Here is a 20531-nt window from a genome sequence, read left to right as displayed (position 1 = left end):
AAAACTTGCATGATTACTGCCAATTTAAAATAATTGAAGGCTTGAATATTCAGATCACCTTGTCAGCTTCTGTCACTCAAAAGTGGTTTACTGAGAGCCTGCTCTGAGCCCAGAGCAGTGAAAGAACTGACATAAACTTCCATGCTCCCCGAACTCACCACTTCATGTCTCAGGTGACATTTTTCAAATACTCTTGAGATAGGACAGACATAAAACTGTTTTGCTTCAAGTTTCAGGGGGTAAAAAAACAGTGGAAGAATGTTTGCTTCATTCTCCATGAATTAGAAAAATATCTGAATTGAATATTTCTTTAAGTCATGCCTTTCCACATAGTTATAAAATAATACTTGTAATAAAACTTTATTTTACATAAATTACAGATCATAACTCCTACTTAAAGATTTATAACCAAGACTACTTCACACCTATCATCCAAAAGATGCAAAATAGGTATTTGATGAGCATCCAAAAAAAAAAAAATCACTAGAATTGAACCCCTAAATCAGCCATGAATATTAGCAAGCCCATGACTGCAGGGACTACAGCAATGAGGATGAACATCAGGTAGGAAGACTCAAATAAATTTACTTTATCTCTGCTTTATATTTTTTTTAAATAATCTCTGGATTTTTCTACAATATGTCTGCTATAGTTGATAGTAAATTTAGACACAGGAAGTTCTCTCGTTCATTCAACAAATATTTGCTGAGCATCTTCTGGGTACCAGTCACCTTGCTAGATGTGTGAGATACCAGGTAGATCTCAATAAGATTCATAGGCAACCTTCTCTCCTAACATGAAGTACCATCTAGATCTTTATTACTCAAAGTGTGGTCCATAGACCAGCAGCACTGATGTCACCCGAGAGCTATTTAGAAATGCAGAATCTCAGACCACACTCAGAACTACTGAATCTGAATCTGCATTTTTATAAGGTCCTCACATGACTTGGGCGTTCTAAATGACTTCAGGTGTCCAGCATACACAAGAACAAGACCAAGAGACCAAGACAACCTTATTGGCCATATACATTTAGAAAACCATGAAGCTACTCTCAAGAGCTATCCAACTTGGCCTAAGTGTACAACAACCTGGTAGAAACTTTACAGAGCATCTTTGCCATCCTGACGGATGCCTTTATCACCCTTTTTGTGTTTGTTAAACATTATGTTCCTCTTAAACAGCAAGAATCAGATTTCAATTCCTCTCTAGGAACTGTGAACACTGAAATGGTGAGTGGGTGGAACATCAAAAAAGCAGTATCATTTAGTCACAAAAAGTAACAATTACGTTTATTGCTGAGTGTCACAATGTGCTTTCCTTTCAAATACAGGAAGAATTACTGGTTTCATTTTAATATCAGGCCAGGAAAGAAAATACAAGCTGTTTTTACAGAGCATACAACTCACTGTGATCACATATTGGTCTGGGGACATTAATCAACAAATTTAGGACCAATTGGTTTAAAGAGAAGACGTGAGCTAATGTTCAGGAAACGTCCCTACATAATTATATTACACTTTATTTAGAATAAAATTCTAGACTATTATTACTGGATACCACAGAGGCTCTTGAAGGCTTAACTTTTAAAAAATCATCTAGTTGTAGTTGCAAACATAATTGAGCAGCCCCTGGTCTTGCTATCTGAGTAATGCCCTGCCTTTGGAAGGATTTACTGTGTGGGATTTACTGTGGTTAAGTGAGCCCAAGTTAAGCACTCCAGAAAGAAGTCGACTTGGGCCTAAGGCATGTTAGCAGGAAAAACAAAAAATCAAAAACTCTTCTTCTTGGGCCTTATCAAATTATAAAAACATGATGGCCTAGATTAAAAGATGACAGGGGACTTGCTGGTTTTTGGTGGTTGTGTTTTTCTGTTGATTCAGATGGTATCTAATACTTTAGAGCAAAATGTACAAGCACAGAATCAGGTTGGGCTAGTCTAAATTAAAAGCAATTAGGGTGCTTTGATGTTTCTTTTCATGGTCTCATTTGCCTACTTCTGACTCATTGTTCAGGAAGCCTATGCCCCAGGAATACATCCTGTCATCCTGTCTGTGTACACATTACTAATGATCCACAGGGAGAAGATATATCTCTAGTCATTCTTGCTGGACACTAAGTGATCTCTGAGGTTTTGGTCTCCATGTATGAATTTGCTGCTGTTGTTAACAAACTCAAGTCTCACAAAACGAGCTAAAAACAATCCAGCTGACCCTTAGAGAATCACAAACCTGGATGCAAATCCTGTTTCAGGCTTTTATGTTTTTAGGCAAGAAACTGAGCCTCTGAAATAAGACCATGCTCAAGAGCACAGTATGAAAATAATAAGTGATCTATATATAATGCATGAAAAATATCTATTATGAAACTCCCCCAGGAAATAAAGGTTGCCATTATTATCATAAGCCAACAACACTATTTTAAATCCCAATCCATCCCCTCCCCATTTCTATGAGGTACACATGTAGAAGACAGTAGCTTCTATTTTTAGTTCACCCAAGTTACTTTTGTGAGTGTGTTCCTAGCCTTGCTAATCCTATAATCTAAGGTTGTTATGAGAATTAAGTAAGTGAACATGTATACCATCTAGAAGAATACCTAACACACAGTAGGTGCTCTATAAAGATTACCTTCCTTCCTATTTCTAGCTGTAGCACATAGCTGTTTCTTTTTGTCTATCTGTTCAACTTCTCTTCCTCTCAGGAACTACATCTCCCCAGCTCCCTGTGGTTTCAGTGGGTTTTCATGTCTGACCCTCAGTGGCAAGCACTATGGATGCTCAGGACACTGACTGATCCAGGGGTGAACTCATTATGCCATCAAAACCAATCAGAAATCTTTAAAGGACTGATACAAATTCAAGGGCCCTTCCTTCTCCGAGATTATGAATGATAAGAAAAATATGGGCCTGTGGCTGGTTGTGGCTTTCTTTGATACCAGGTATTAAGAATCTGCCTGAGTGATTGGGCTCTTATAACATCATTTGAACAGTTAGATACAGCTACATCTGAATCACCCACTCTCCAGAATACCAAAATAGAATAGCAGGGTTTTGGTCACTTGTAACCAGAAGAGTATAATACACAAGTAACTGTGTGAAAGATAACAGCAAAATATAGTTAGATGTAATATTCTTAAAGAATACAAATAGAGAAGTCAAAAATGGGCAAGACCACCATAAAAGAGGCAAGAAATCTCCAGGAAGCACAGAATGCGATTATGAGGTGTGGAGTTGAATAACATTATCATAGAGATTAATTTTTTTCCAGTCAGAAGTAATAATACATTCAAAGTCAAGAGCACTCAATATGATGTCCAGTACATAACAGTTAGTCAACATAACTTGAAGGAATAAGAATATGTATCAAGGAGAAGTAAGGACAGATTAAAAAGTATAGATCACTTTCAGTTGCAGTGGAGTCAGAAATGAAAGGAAGGTGAGGCTGAATGATAAGCAGTCCTCAGAATCAAACTAGGAGTCTGTACTTGGGTCTGACTAGGAGTCATTTATAAGCTGGTAAAAAGAAGGCAGTGAGATAGCCTTTGGGCAGTTAATAATAAAAACAGAAGCCAAAGTGGAAGTTAAGACAGTAAAGATCATGGTTCATCAGCCTAGTGGTGAAAGAATTCTTAGACACAGTCGAGAATCGGGTATAGAAAAAACAATGGAGGAATCATCAGAGAAAGATGGATAAAAATCATGAAAAAGTTGCATACAATAAGAAAGAGAGTCAAAGAAAGGTTTAAAGAGACTAAAGACTAAGAAGAAAACCAGGATATTACTGGTGACATGTGGGCAATTTCAATGGAGTTGAGTTACCTTAATCAGAAACTGAATCCCAGTGTTTTAAATCCCATAGAGTCAGGGGTGATTGCTGAATCATTCAACAACCAGCACTGCACTGGGCAAGAACCAACCAGAACAGATTCCCTCTGGAGCACTGAAACCAGGTTTGGGAAGTTCTCACAGGGAGAGGTTAACTCTTTAGTTGCTTGATTTGGGAATCAAAGGGTAAGGGCTGGAGGGGTACTCTGAGGGTTTGGGGCAACCATACAAGTGTTTCAATGTTTTAACAACCAGATAGTTGTTCCTATGCCACTCAACTGAGTATCAACCCAACATAGAAAACTGCCTCAATTAATATTAAGTACTTTGTAAGTTCCTTCAGTTGGGGGAAACAAATACATCAAAAGATTTTTATACTTATGTTTTCTTCTCCATTTATGTTAAAATATAAATATATTTGTATTTGAATATGTAGAAAGGAACAGCACAGTACAGAAGCAAACAATGTTTCTCCATTTTGCTATTAAAAATGCAGTTAGGCTGCTCTCCCTTCTGAGTGAAAGAGCCCACACTCTATCTGTGGAGTGTGTATCTCACAGAATAAACCTACTTTCACTTTTTAAAAAATGCAGTTAATAACAGCAACAGCTAATGTGTACTGACTACTAATGCACGCACTGTGCTAGAAAATCTCATTTAATCTTCCCCATAAACCCTATGAATTAAGTATTTATTTTAGCCATTTTACAGGTTGGGATACTTACAAAAAGGTAAACAACCTGACTAAGATTTTCCCTTTTGCTGAAATAACTTTCTAGGCCCAAGATAGCACCACTCTTGGCCAGGGTGCCATGTCAGCAAAACAAAACTTGTAACTTTCATGTCCCTGTAAATGTTCCACTTGACCAGAAATGCAGTATATCCAGTCAGCCAATCCCCAAACACTAAGGTAACTCTGGGCTTTATACTTATTTCGTTATTCCTTCTCAACTCAAACAAGTTTGCCTGTGTGGCCCTAGCCATTTAGATACTTGCTATTTTTCTCTTCCTTGTTCATTATCCTACAAGAGCTTCCTGCCCTCCATTCATTTTGCAGTTCTCCAAATGGAGACAGTCTGCTTCATGATAACACTTTATGAGGTGTTTGTTTGTATCACCTGAATTGTCTTCTCTGATCATTTTTTAAACACCTTTAATAAACTGGAAAGGTTCCCTCCACATAGCATTCCCTTGAATAGGAGAGAGAATGCCACATCCTGAGACCCTGCTGTCCCCAGGACAACCTTAGGACAAACTGGCTTCAGAGAAAATGTGCCACCTAGAAGCTAGGCTATTTTGGTCCTTTCTTCCACATAGTACTTTTAGTCTTTAAAGATCACAGAGCAAGGTCAAAAGAAAATAGTGAAGAGGTTGGGAAGAGAGGAAAGGGAGGAAGAAATTTCAGAAACTGCTTCCAGATGAGAGGGTAGCCCCTTGGTATGTGCAGCCTGCCCTCCCAAAGGCTGGATCCATGACGTCTTTCACAAACATCTGAGAACAAAGAGGGCTTGAATTCCCAGAAATTCAGTGAAATATTACTTTGCAAAATTGTGAATACATTTCAGGGAATAATAAAAAAAAAAAAGGACATTTGACACTTCTTATTCTCTTTGAATAAAAAAGCTTAAGCTTAAGGCTCTTTGGGAAAAGATCGGTAAAGAAGCTCTCCTTACTGGTCTTTTAGCAACCTGATCTAGCTCTTCCCATTCCTTTTACCACCCTCCAATGCTCCCAACAGCCCTGGTTTGGGGCCTCATTCTTAGGATCTCCAAATACATCGCAAATCCTTCTATGTTCAACAAGTTTATCTTACGGAAAAAGCAACAGGCGGCAGAGGAATTCAGGCCACCTCAAGTCACCAGCGTGGCCTGAGGGATGTGGAAACTGGACCATGCCTTAGGGATGAGGCATGTGACAGCTGGTACACTGTCATTACTGAAACTTGAAGGGGGAAGTTCACTTGAGGCCTGTGGTTGACTTCTCAACCCTGCTGGCGGGGGGCGCACGCCAATAGGAAATTGCAATCCCTACATAAACAATAAGCTGGGAACCTGAGTACCAACAAGGGAGAGGGCAAGGGCTGCTGGCCTGGGCAGGGCTGGCCAAGATGGAGCAAACAAAGCAAAGATTTAAATTTTGCAAGAATGTCATGTCAATTCAGACTCCCCCAGCAGGCCCTTTGAGAGTCAAGATTGCCAGTCACCAAGCCTCCAGACTTCGTAGAATTTTTAAAGCAGGACATTTTGTTCAATTCCTTCATGAATCAAATGAGAATAGTGAGTGCTACAGGGATAAGTGACTTGCCAAGGGCCCAACAGCCAGGAAGCTAAGTCCCCTAGGTCATTTATTATGCCACAGGCCTACTGGGAGTTGCTATTTTCACCACTCCCACTCGTTTCTCATTTCAAAGATGCTTTTAAAGTCTTTCCACATGCAAATTATGTGTGTATTCAGAGCTAAGACTCTGCCTGAGGTAAGCTTGTTATATTCTCTCTCTTCGGTGGTCCTTGCTCAAAGGTACAACCTCTTTTTTACAGGTAAAATTCAATTTCCAGACTGAAAGGGAAAGGATGGAGAAACAGAGAATTCCTTGAGCATCTACTGTATGCCAGAGTTTTCCCATGCCTTAATCCATTTTAATTTCCACCACAATCTTACAGGGCTGGTATCATGGTCCCATTTCACAGAAGGGAAAGCTATTCTTCAGAGTAGCAGTAAGCAGCAGAGCCAGATTCTCAATTTCCATAAACAATACAATCTTTTCCCCTTTGGAGCCTTTTCAGTTTAGCAAAAGAAACTGGAATAGAAGAAATTGTGAATGCTTATTAAGCTTTTTGATAGGTGATTTTTTCTTTCAGAAAACGTATTGTTGTTTTTCCTAAATAATAATTCCTGATTATTCCTAAAACATGAATGCACATTATTGAAAACATAAAAATTTAGGGGGGAAAAGAAGAAAAAATCCTTTATAATCTCTCCTTCCAGAGTTAGTGTCAAAATCTGGGTACATTTTTTCCCCAAGCTTTTTATTCTATACTGATAAATACAAATTCTTTATGTATCAACAATATTAAGACTCTGCTATAACCCTTGTTTTATTTCAGCCAATGTTACTGTTTTATTTATTGGGGGATAAGTTGTATGTAATTGTGATTTTAATTTGCATTACCCTAATGACAAATCATGTTGAACATCTTTTCATGTCCTTATTGGCCATCTGTATGTTTTCACTGGAGAAATGTCCATTCAAATTATTTGCCCAATTTTTAATAGGGTTATCTTTTTATCACTGAGTTTTTCTTCCTTTATTTTTAAATGAACTTTTTAATTACAGTAAACTATACATAAGAAAGTAGCCAAATCATAGGTTTTCAGCATGATGAATTATGATAAAGAAAATACACTTGGGTACATAAAAATTATATCATGAAATATATACTTGTACTCCAGAAGCTTCCTTCATGCCTCTTCCCAACCTAGGGTGTCCAGAATATTATTGAGAAGAAATGATAGTAAGAGGCATTCTTGTCTTGTTCCTGATACCACAAAGAAAACTTTCAACATGTTACCATTAAATATATTTGCTGTAGTTTTCTTGTAGCTACCTCTTATTGGATTAAGAAAATTCTCTCCTTCGAAGAGTTTGCTAAAAGCTTCCTTTTTTTTTTTTTAGCATGAATGGATGTTGCATTTACCAAATACTTTCTCTGCATTCATTGAAATTATATTAATTTTTCTCCTTTATTCTATGTTGTAAATAACATTGATTGATATTCAAATATTAGTCCAACCTTGCTTTCCTGGAATCAGCACAACTTGGTCATTGTCACTGGATTAAGTTTACTAGTATATTTTGCATTGACATTTATGAGAGAGACTGCTTATAATTTCCCTTTCTTGTAATGGCTTTGTCGGGTATTGGTATCACGGTTATACCAGCTGCACAAAATGAGATGAGACATGTTCCCTCTTTTTCTATTCTTTGGTATAGTTTCTGTATGATTAATATAGTTGTTTCTTCAAATGTCTAGTAAAATTCATTGAAGAAGCCGTCTGGGCCTGCAAGGGTTCTGAGGGTTTTTTGTTTGTTTGTTTTTCTTGGTTTGGTTTTCAGATTTTTTTTTTTTTTTTAATGGTGAGATTTTGAGTCATAGAAACATTTTGTATAATATAAAGGACTACTCAGATACTCTGTTTCTTCTCACATAGTTTTGATAAGTTGTGTTTTTAAAAAAGTGTCTAAAATTGCAACTGTACTATCATGAGGGTGTTAATAAAGTCTCTTCATATTTTTAACATCAATAAGATTGATAGTGATGTCCCCTTTCAATCCTGACATTGTTTATTTGTGCTGTCTATTTTTCTCAATGATTCTAACCAGGATTTATCATTTTTGTTTATCTCTTTAAAGAATCAGGGTTTAGCTTTGGTGTTCCCCTCTGGTACATGTTTAGTTTCTATTTCATTAATTTCAGCTTTTTTCTCTACTACTTATTTTCTCCCACTTTCCAATGGTTTCATCTGATCTTCTATTTAAACTTAGTCTTCTCTCAGCCAAACTGAATGACCTGCTTTTCGCCAGACACTTCTCATACTTTCCAACCTCCTTGCCTCCGTTCCCACTATTTATAAATCATCCCTGTCCCCACTATCAAAATTATGCCATTTTTCCCAGGACCTCTTCAAGTGCTACCTCCTCCCAGAAGCATTCTCTGCCCCTCTTCTATTTGATATCCTCTGAGTCTCTGCAGCCCATTTTGCATTCTTAGGTCACTATTTAGATCCTAGCTTATATACTTCCTTCCATTAGCCCTTAAAGACTGAGGGCTCACTTTTTCTCAAAGACCCACCACAGTGCTGTGCACAAAATAGCTGCTTGGTAAACACTGGTATTTGTAATTCAACTTCAGGAGTTATATTCACACAAACTAAACCTGCTTATAGCAGGAATTATTGACTAGCAACTCAAACATTTAGAGTCAAATGCATATAAAAAGGAGTTTGGGCAAAAAAAAGAAAGAAAAAGTCTCACTTAAAAAAAAAAAATCTTCCTTGCTTCTAAATGACAACCATATATCATCCAGAACTTAACATTTAACTTGACATTTTGCTTTTTCTGGCTATCACTTAAAACCCACATTTTCCCCCTTATTTAAGGGACATAGTTAAATGGGATAAGGTTTTTTTTTTTTAAAGTTGAAAGATGAGAAGATGAAATTTCTCACGAAAAAAATAAGCTAAAGGATAATTTCTGGTATCGTAAATGGATAGTGCACATCAAAAACAGGGCTTTGCAAGTCTAAATGAGTTACGCTCCACACTGTTATAAAGTCTTCAGGGCAGGCCTTAAAACTCAGGGGCAAGGAAATGGCATATATGTTGGCTGTAGGGTACATATTTGGAGGCTTATCTGGAGGACTGATAACGTACATGTAAAAAGGATGAATTGTGCCTTATAGCACAAAGTACAATATCATACCTTTCCAAAAAATATCATAGACCTCTCTAGCTCTCATTAGTTGCCTCAACCTGTTCTATGATGCAAAACTCAGTGCTAATTTCCAAAGTAGATGTAGAAAGAAAAACCAGTTGAACTTAACGGACTGTCTTTAGTAAAAGCAGACTGGAGGAGTAGAGAGTATAAGAACTACAGAGAAGAAACCTGTGTTCAAATCTCAGCTGCCAACCTACTAGCTATAGGACCTTGGGCTGGTTGCTTATCTTCTCTAAATCAAGGCTTTCTCGTCTGTGAAATGGGGCTAATTATGCCTACTCATGGGTTATTATATGTCAAGTGCTTTGTACTCAGGTCCCCATGTGTGCTCACTGGTGTTCAGGCTATAGTTGTCACTGGTGATACAGGTGTAGTTTTGTTGTTATTGCTGTTATTCTTTTTAATAGCCACAAAAGAAGCCATGGCATATTTTTAAGGCCTAAAAGCCATCATAATGGCTGATAGAAAAACTAGGCTTGACAAAAATTTTCTATGAACACATCATCTTGAAACAAGAAACAATTCTGAGTGCAGTGTTTAAACTCAAATAAGTAACAGTTCAAACAATGGATGAAATAAACCTAGGTAGGCCCTAAAGCCAAAAAAAAAACATTTCAGCCACTTCTAGGTATTCCTGATTAGATCCCAGGCCTCAAATTAAAATCATACTGGGAAGTGGGATGCATTCAATGGCCTAAGTTTGGATTTGAAATCTTTCCATTCCTAGCTATGTAATGTTGGGAAAAGCTGCCAAGTAGTCTTTGCCTTCTCCATATTCCAGTGTATCCTTCCCATGCCTGGTGAAACTGAGTTGGCTGAATCTGACCAAATAACAAGTTATCTTTTAAGGAAAAATTAACTCAACTATAGGTCAGTTAACCCCATGCAGAAGAATAGAAGACATCCGCCAGAACACAAAGACAAGGCTTGGTTTTGGCTTTAATGACAAAAGATCAACCTCACCACTGGAGTTTAGCACCTGAACTCGAATTCATATTCTTTCAACAATAGCACATCCACAAAACAGCAATTTAGTCATGCTCAATCTTGAACTGCTTACTACTCAGTTTCCATAGAAAAGCTTGGTGGAGACAAATGTTATACAAGAAGAATCACTCTTCTTGTGACATACAAGTGCCCTGGCTGGTCGTGTGACTAGAAACTCAACTATTTATAATCCTCACTTCAGTTGCCACAGAAATATTGGCACATATTCACATTATGGCCCTACCTTCTTAATCCACTTTAGTTAACAAGTTCACCAGATCAAGTATGCTTTCTGTGACTTTTACTAAAACCCTTGTATCACTCATCTATATCCCAAATTCTGATGAATTTAGTGTTAGCATAATGTTTATCTTGATGAGTGAGTGTCATTTAACTCATTAAGCAAATGAGAATTAGGGGATTTCATGCTTTTTCTTTCAGCCTAAATTAAATTTGGGGGTGTTAAATTTGGAGTGAAGTTTTATGCTCCATCTCAGTAATTATCGTTATTCTAGGGTTGGTTTGTTGGGGGGGGAGTGCATTTTTTTTTTCAAAACACAACTTTCTGCCTGTCCCTTCCATCTGTGATTATTGGCACTGCTTGCTGTAGCCATTCTGCTCAGACAGGCAAAAAGGGGCTGTCTGAATACAGAACTCATGTGAAGAAAGCCAAAACAAGAGATGGAATGAGAGAAAATGGGATCTGTTAACATCTTCTGAGTCCCAGGACCAAGCTGTGCCTGAAGCAATACCCTGTTTTTTTCCAGTTAAGTGAGCCAATACATTTCCTTTAGGCTTCAGTCATTTTGAAGTAGATTTTCATTCACTAAGAAGTTTAAACAAAAAAATTTTTGAGATTATTTGACAAGTACTGTCATTACTGTAATTCATTTTCTTAAAAAAACAAACTAGGTACAGCTTTATGAATGAACCCAAGAAAGTGAAACTTCTGAACATCATGTTTACGTTAGGTCAAATTTATAACAAAAGTAGGTTAAAAACACATTCTTTTAAAGGAACTAACATTAAAGAAAGAAAAAAGGGAAAAAGCCTTTTAACAACCATTTTTATTGACAGTTCTCTATAAGAGCAGAAAAGAGAAGATTAGTAAAGAAAAGGAGAAGCATTGCAACATCTACAAGAAAAGTAATTTTTCTGAAAAACACACACAATGTTCTAAGTGCAAACCTGGAACATACCTGCCAGACCAAATCAGGATTAAAATTAAAACTTGGAGCTTCCTGCAAGAAGATAAATCACAAATAACTTCATTCACTTTGCTTCCTTTTATTTTCATTCAGGTGACTTTAGCCCCCCGGCTCAACTGGCTGGCAATAGTTATGATGGCTTCAAGAGAGCTGTCCCAGCTTTTGTGAATGCAGTTGGCCCTCCCCAATGGTCACCCCACTGAGACACATTTTTCACAACTCTAAAAGCCCAGAGGGATTAAAAAAAAGAAGAATAAAATAATGCCATTTGCAGCAACATGGATGGACCTGGAGATCATCATTCTAAGTGAAGTAAGCCAGAAAGAGAAAGAACGATACCATATGATATTATTCATAAGCAGAATCTTTAAAAAAAAAAAAAAGGCGACACAAATTAACTTATCTACAAAACAGAAACAGACTCACAGACATAGTAAACAAACTTACGGTTACCAAGGGGGAAAAGGGATGGGAAGGGATAAATTGGGAGTTCAAGATTTCCAAATACTAACTACTATATGTAAAATAGATAAACAACAAGTTTCTTCTGTATAGCACAAGGAACTATGTTCAGTATCTTGTAGTAACCTATAATGAAAAAGAATATGAAAAAGAATATATGTATGTATATGTATGACTGAAACATTGTGCTGTATACCAGAAAATGACACACTGTGCACTGACTATATTTCAATAAAAAATAAAAACAAGGACAAAAAGAGATTTTTAAAAAGTTTAAAAAATAAAATAAAAGCCCAGAGGGGTGCAAATAAATCTACTAGAACTACCAGACTGTGGTTCTACAAGTTCCTTAAATGAGCAAGATTTCACAGATTTTCACAACAAACACCTTTCTTAAGTAGATGCAAAGTATATTTTTGGAGAAGATGGGTAGCAAGAATCTGACCCTCAATTTCTCTAAGAAGCAAGGGAAAAGGTATGGGTAACTTCTAAACCCTTAATTCATGTCATCTGTCTGAAACTACAGGTCCAGTTTACTCTAGGAGAGCCCCTTTAAACTTTAGGTGTGCCAAGGCATTAGATGACACTGATATTTACCCAAAGGTGTAACACAATTGTGTCTCAAGTTCCACCCACAAGGTTTAAGGGTCAGTTCTATTTGGTAATCAACCCCAAGGCTTGCAAAATATGGCTTTCCAACATTCCCTCCAATTTCATAGACATGAAACGTACAAAATTAGAAGAGATCACAGCTTCTGTCACAACCTACACACATGACTGAGAAGATGACCAGGTACCTTCATAACTCAATTTATGCAGGTTGAATATAGATGATACTGGGACCCATACTTCTCCACTGACAAAACAGAAGACAGTGCTTTGTAAATTAACAAGCACCCAAAAGACAACAGAAAACCTCCAGAGTCAGTTCCCTGACAAGTGTATTGATCATCATTTGTCCTAAAAATGTGTTCTTCTACAAATCAGCGTCATTGGCACCCATTAAAAAAAAACTCCAGACTCAATTTACCGATAATATATGGATGTGAATTTGCCCTAAAAATTATGTTGTTATGCCTTCTCTTATAAATGGCCTAAATGAGTGTTTATTTACTATTTTTTGTTTTCTAATAAAAACATGATATTAGGAAGAGAGATCCATACACAAAATTTATAAAAGTCACTAAAAAGTACTAACTGTCTTTGCATAGAGACCTTTACCAGGAAAATACCCACTGCACTGGGTGAGATGTCATTCCTGGTTTCTCCAGATTCGGAACTCATGCTTTCTTTTTTTTTTTTAAAGATAATTTGTAAATAGATTTTATTTGCATCCTTTATTCTATTACTAATTGTGCTAAGAACTGGGGAGGGAGGGAGGTATGGAGGTAGGTGGATGGGGAACTGAATGACTCTTTGCAAAAAAATAAAATAAAAATTTTTGTCTTTTTTATTTTCTTTTCTAAGCCTTAGCCAAGTTTCAAGTTTGGTTCCAAAGTGAAGTGAGGATGAAATCTCAGTTATGAATCACTCCCCCACATGTGTAGAATGGTAAGTTTCTTTTCAAAATAAGTTAAAATTACACAAATTCATAATGAATTGATGAGTCAAAATTAGCAATTATTTTTTAATCATATTGGTATTTAGTCCCTTTGATAATATTTTTCAAACTAATTTGCTGCAAATGTATTATAAGTGCCCTGAGTCATGTAACCTCATTTAGGGGACATAAAAGTTTTAAAGTAAATGTTCTACATTATTTCCACAAAAATCCACTTGGATGAAGACACTGTCATTGACTAGAAAAAAAAAATCCCAAGTCAGAATTGTACATGCCAAGAATTCAGTAGTTCATATTAGTTTCTTTTTCCCCAGGACTTGGGAAATTTTTGGCAGACAATTTAAAATCATGTGCTACAAAAAAGACAGAAAAATCATTATCCTATCAGCAAGCTTCAGACTTCTTTTGTAGGCTGATGGTGACTAGCGAACTCTCGAATGTTAAGCTTATAAGTAGAATAATCAGACTGCAAACATCATTGGCATAAATTTTGTTTATTCTTAAGATAAATACTATTTGTTTCCTTCTGGCAAATACTGGAAGTAAAAAGACTTTAAATTTCTAGACACTGACAAAGCAACTGGGTTTCATTTAGATTTGTTTCTTAATCATAGTTCAATGGCTATGTCATCATTATTTACCACATTATTCTTTAAATGCTCTAAATCCATCCAAGAGGATCTTCACTTCTTTTAAATACTGTATCTCTATTCCTCCACAGCTAAATAAAATACCTTGTGAATATTTAATAAGTAACCATGACTTCCAGACTTAGTTAGGAGAAAATACCGGAGTCATAGGAAAGTATTATTCTTTGAAAAGTAAACTTTGCTGATAGTATAATTTTAATTATTTAAAACTTCTGTTGCATTAAAACAACTTCTGTTTGCCAAATCTTAGTTTCTGAAGGTGTCTTTTCATTATAATGTGAATGTGAGGAAAAGAATTATTCTAGCCTTAGAAATTTACTTTCAAAGCACACACAAAACCTCCCTTAGGGTTGAAATCATTGGCTATGCTCTGGAAATAAATCCAGCTCCTTTCAGCCAAGGGATACTTGAGCCTTTTATTCTTTTGCCCAGATAAGGCATCCTATTTAAAGGGGCAATAAATTAAATGCACTGGAGAAGGCAAAGAAATCCAGAAGAAAAGCACCCACCAGGGTGCCTAGAGAAAAATACAAGGTTAATTTCATGTGTTTATGTTAGGCACCATCAAGTTTAGAACAAACTCCAAAGGAACAGCTGTTTTTGACAAACGTGAACAGCTCCTACCTTCATTTCAATGACAGTCTGGAGAGCCTTCGTCTTGGCTGGCTCCGGCTGAAGTTGGCTTCTTCGGTGTAATTCCTGGGGAGGAACACGATAGAAATAAGCCTGACGGTTCATCCTTCCATTATACCATGACCTTTACACAGGCACCACACAGCCCACAAGATTCAGGTTCACTGTGCACAGACACGAAAAAGCCACAGGTGCCTCTTCCCCCACCCTCTTTAGCATCCCTCCTGCCTGGAGCCCTGCGTTCCGGTGAAAAGCTCCTGGCACATGCGCTATTTCTGAAACTTCCATCAATAATTAACGTCAACTGTGACAATGCCAGCAAGTAATCATAGTCCAAATACTGTTCAACACTGGGGCTGCTGCCCAGCCATCAAATTTACTAAATTACATTACTCTGTGCTCCCAATACAAACATAGCAAGAAAACGGAGAAAAGAAAATGACTAACGTGGTTGCAAACCCGCTGCACGCATGGCATTTTGCTACTGAGGTAGGTTTGAAATGAGCAATTTAAAACATTTTCAGTACAACTGTGTCACTTTTTGGAGTGAACTGATCTGATGAAACCCTGTGAATCTCTTGTTTCCTAATTTACAGTTTCAGTCCTTGTTCAAAACCACATCTGTGTGTGATATATTTATGCACTCATGATGCCGAAAATTAAAACTGGCATTAATATCAACAGTGTTAGAGGGGAGACAAAAATGGTTAAAGCCAGATGTAGACCCAAGTACTTCTTTAGCTAAAAAGAAAACAACATAATTACAATTTTAAGCTTCAAGACTCACTTTTCACATGCTTCTTCTCAAAAACAAAAAACAAAACAAAAAAAAAACCAGTTCTGTTAAGACTCTTAAAGGTTGCCTTTGGCAGAAGAGATAAAGATAAGGTTTGTTCAGTTCATGTTTTGATTTTCTTAATAATAATTATCAATGGTTTTATGAACGTAGCCAATGACAGGAGTAAACAAAAGTGCTCATGCATGTCCATGCTGCTGAAACAATTAGTCACCTATGGATTAATTCCGTTAAGATTTATTTGACTTAAAAGCCACCTATGGATAATTCCATAAGATTTATTTGCTTCCAGAAAAATCACTGAAAGTCAACATGGAGGAGTTCTAGGTCCTTACATTTCCATTGGACCACGGGTATTTTTAAGAAAAAGAAAGAAAAGAAAAACCTTAGGCATTAAAGAAGAGGACCAACTATAATTTCTGGCTTTTTCCAAGTAAAGACATTAAAATGAACCCTACCTCCACCACTACCATCTACTATCATCATCATTTCATAAAAATAGAACATATTAATATAAAAATTGCCAAAAGAACAAAATCAATAAAACAACCAACAAACAATAAAAGACAGTCCTTCCCTGGGTCCCAGGATGAGAAAACAGACAACTTTTCACCTATATCCTATTACATTGTCCTTATCTGCCAGCAGCCCGAGAGGACTTGGTCATGGACCATAGTGCACATGCCTAGGGACCAGCACTAGAGAATTACTGCTACAGCTCTGGACTGTAACATTTTTTCTTCTCAAAGTTGTCATTGGCACAAATCAGAAAATCTGTGCAAAACTACCTCTCAACCTTCAATTTGAGAAAAATTAGAATTGGTGCTTCCTCATTATTCAAAATGGTATCACATCAATTGGGACATTTTCTCCCTAACATATCCCTGGAAGGGATGGAGTCAAGTATTAATGAGCCTATTTTATAAATAGAGAAACAGAAAGAGATTCAGTGTCCTTTCAGAGGCCCTGGACTGCAATGACCTGACAACACAGGTCATTTTGAAGCTCTGTGCTGATGGCAGAGATTTTCTGAAGGAATATCCTTAAAAGCAACTGTCTTTTATTGAACATCTACAATGTCCCTGACACCACTTGTCTCTGTCAATCCTCAACACTACCCTGTAAAGACTGACCTGTGTGGTGAGTCCAGTGGACTCCTGGTAAACATTTAACAACTAGCACCCACCATGGCCAACCTCAAGCTACTGAAGTGGCATCACTGAATGCAGAGTTGGGCAGAGAGTTGCAACAGCACCCCATCATATGGTATTTCCACCATATGGACAAAACAGATAACATCAAGAGCATAGGTCATAAAGTAATGTAACAAAAATTAGGAAATTATCGGTTTTTCATACAGTTTCTTTAATCATGAGTTTGTATTTGTAACATCAACTATTACAACAAGTTTCCAATATTTGGTTTTCCTAGGCCAGTGCAATCCAGTTCTAGCACACCACTGGGGGTATCATGTGAGGACTTCAACCTTAAAAAAACAAAAGAAGCAACTTAACCCTCAACATTACTTCCAAGATTGCTGGAGTTGACCAGACCAATAAAAGTTCATAGATGAGAAAACAGAAAGTAAGTCACTTGTCAGAGCTGTTCCATAATAAGTGGTAGAAGAAACACATTTCACAGGTCACCATTTCTGATACCTTGTGGCACCAAAGGCATCATAATTTTTAAAACTAAGAATGAAATTCATAATAATTTAATACCATAGTCAATCTGGTTCCAAAATATAAATCATGATAATTTGAAGGGAGAGGTTAAGCTTATATAAAACACATAGAAATAATCAAGAAGCAACTAAGCAACACAACAAAAATAAAAACCATAGGGCAACGACGTGTGCCATTATAATTTCTGCCAAGCCTGAAAACATTTTTAAGGGCAAACATGCATTAACAAAACTAAAGTTGTAGCAACAGTTTTACAAAAATGAAAACAGAGTCCTCTTTGCTATAATTATGCAAGTTCTGTTATAATACAAACCAGCTCAAAATCCAGATTGGACCCTTACCCTCTGTCACTCCTTAAATAATAAATAAATAAAAGAATATCCAATTACCCAAGAATTGTAATTTTCCTATCCTACTACGTTATATTTCAATCAATGTTGACTTCATAGTTTCTGAGGTTCACCTTAATTCCTAAGGTATCAGGTAAGTGAAGATTATAAGCCATACGCAGACTTCACAGATTGTCTGAAAGTACCATTCCAGATACTTTATCCATCTCTTGAGATTCAGGATCTTTAAACTGCTCACTCTGTCTGTGGCAGAAAGGACCAGTTGCCCAATGAAGATCTGTGCTCCTCTTCAGTACTGCTAAGCTATTGCTCAGAAGTACCACCAACACCACCCTTGTATCCAGATGGGGCCATGTGACTTATTTCTGGCCAGTGGAATATGGGTAAAAATGAGGAACTCAACTCCATAAAAAGTCTCCTACCCTGTCCTCAACTCTCTTTTCCTGTCTGCTGACTATAAGTAAAGGACTCCAAGACCCAAGAAGATGGCAGAACCTAGAGATAAAAGGAGAATGGGTTTTTGAAATGCCATGTAAAAAGGCTGCTGAACACCCACATTGGATGGTGGTACACAAGAAAATAAACTTCTAATAAGTTAGCCTCTGTGCTTTCAGGCTTTATCTGGGGAGAACCCAGCTGTCTTTGCTTTAACTACTGCAATGGTTGGAAGGAAAAATAATATCTAATTAGTCCTGTATTGTTTGCTGCTTTTGAATTACAAAACTAATTTTAACATGTGAGTGTTATCAAACAGACAGCAAGATGAGTTGGTTGCTGGGTGTTCCAACTATCCCTAACCATCTGAAAGATGCACCCATTATGCATTGATCTCAACTAAAGAATTTCCCCAGGAGTATCTGATATAGGGATGAGGAAGCACAAGATTTAACTTACTCTGGAAGTTTTTAAATGACAGTATTAAATCATCAAGTGCAATGGTTCTAGTGCTTTTCTGGGTCACTGATCTCTGTAAGAATCAGATGGAAAATGTGGATTCTCTCCAGAAATAGACAAAAAAGCAAACATAAACAAAATGGTATACCATTTTGGCTGGTTCACAGGGCCTGGCCCAGCATCCAAGAAGTTCATTTTTGAACCAGACTACAAGCTAAAAACCACTTATTGAGATGAAAGAGCACCATATGGGAAGTGTGGAGTCAGGACCCTATAGTTCAGCCTGAGACCTTGGGCATGCCCCTTCCCATCTCTCATCTATAAAATAAGAACCTTTACGAGTGGGTTTCTAATGGCCCTTCCAGGTCTGAGGACATCCATTTCTAATAGCCAGATGATTCTGAAAAGTTCATCTCTGGCTGGTATTTCTAATTACACCCATTCTCAATTTTTAAAACAGAATAAAATTAAAAGAAGAAAAGTAGATAGCACAATGACACTGATACTGAGGTTATGTATTTCTCTGTAATTTCCCGACTAGGTTGGCCTTAGCTGGTTTAAAATTGCCAGTTCCTCCAGGTGATCAACATGGAAATTTACCAATAATCCATAATTCTGAGCATGAAATCTCAAGTGGTTCATCGGGATGACATTTCTTGGCAGTTAATGAGAATCTAAAGTCTACTGAGTTAATCTGGATGGACATTAGCATCCAAGATGAGCCTGACAGAATAATGTCTGCACATACCATATACTTTCTTCAGTAGACAAAAAAAAAAAAAAAAAAAAAAAAAAAAAAAAATCAAAACTTAACTTTCTATCCAAAAGTAACTTCTTATTTTTACCTGACTTTTCTGCCTTACCGTTCTGGTAATCTCCTGCTGTGTAACAAAATCTCCCCAAATTTAGTGGTGTTAAACAATTTTATTATGCTCATGAATTCTAGGTCAGTAATTCACAAAGGATAAAGTAAAGAAGGCTTGTTTCTAAGGCATGGTATCAGGGGCTGGAACAGCTGGAGCTGGTGGATCTACTTCTAAGATGGCTTCTTCACTCAAATGTCTGGTGCCTTGGCTGGAAAAATGACTTGAAGGCTGAGTTTAGCCAGAATTGTCCATCTGAGCAACTATATATGGCCTCTCCATGTGGCCTGGGCTTTCTCACAGCATGGCAGTCTCAGGGTACTCCAACCTGAGGTGTAAAAATTCCAAGAGCAAGTGTTCCAGCAGATAAGCCAGAGACTGCATGATCTTTTATTACCTAACCTCAGAAGTCCCATAGCATCACTTCTGTAATGCTCTGTTGGTTCAAGCAGTCACAAGCCTGCTCAGATTCCACGGAAGAGTGTCAAAGATTTTGAAGCCATATTTTTTAATTGTCACTTTTAAGGAACAAAACCAACTGGAGAAACTTACAGAAAAGCAACGCTATAATTTCAAAATCAACTCACATCAGTCTTAAAATTTATATATCAAATAATAATTTGAAGCAAGGGATATAGGAAATACAGCAGTGAACCAGTCTTCACAGGTTTTTTTATTTCAAATTCCAATAGGAGAGAGGCATGACAATTTCCAAAGGAGACCAAACAAGTTTGCTGTAAATGCTGTAAAGGAAAATAAGTCATGAAGGTGAAACAGGACATTTAGGGGATGGGGAATCAGTAGCCATTTCAAATGGGTGTTTAGGGAAAGCTTCAGGGAAAGGTGACAATGGAACAAAGATCTAAAGGATGTAAGGGAATTGGTTGTGCAGATATTCCAGGCAGTGGGAATACCAAACGTTTAAGTACCTGGCTAGCGCTACATAAGAGATGAGGAATGTATTAGGTCAGAGGAGCCCAGGGGTGGGGGGTGGGGGGAAGATGGATATATATCTGGAGTCCATTGTGTGGGATACTGGTTTTAGTCTAAGAAAAACAGGAAGCCATTGGAAGGTTCTGAGCAAAGACAAGCCATGATATAGATACGACACATTTTCTTAAA

The 20531-nt window shown here is 37.2% G+C and overlaps 1 protein-coding gene across 7 annotated transcripts in view; it reads right to left on the bottom strand.

The window, feature by feature from the left end:
* Positions 1–20531, bottom strand: part of ERC2 (ELKS/RAB6-interacting/CAST family member 2) — an 870990-nt gene that overhangs the window by 605416 nt on the left and 245043 nt on the right. For all 7 annotated transcript variants that reach the window (XR_010384837.1, XM_064496413.1, XM_064496412.1 and 4 more), the window contains one exon: positions 14813–14887. Coding sequence is in view for 6 of the 7 variants with exons in the window: in XM_064496413.1 (XP_064352483.1) it covers positions 14813–14887 (75 nt within the window). In the remaining variant the exon portion in view is untranslated. The remainder of the gene's footprint in view (positions 1–14812; positions 14888–20531) is intronic.

Source organism: Camelus dromedarius, chromosome 17, assembly GCF_036321535.1.
Source record: "Camelus dromedarius isolate mCamDro1 chromosome 17, mCamDro1.pat, whole genome shotgun sequence".
Classification (NCBI taxonomy): Eukaryota; Metazoa; Chordata; class Mammalia; order Artiodactyla; family Camelidae; genus Camelus; species Camelus dromedarius.
This window is presented reverse-complemented; position numbering and strand designations above follow the sequence as displayed.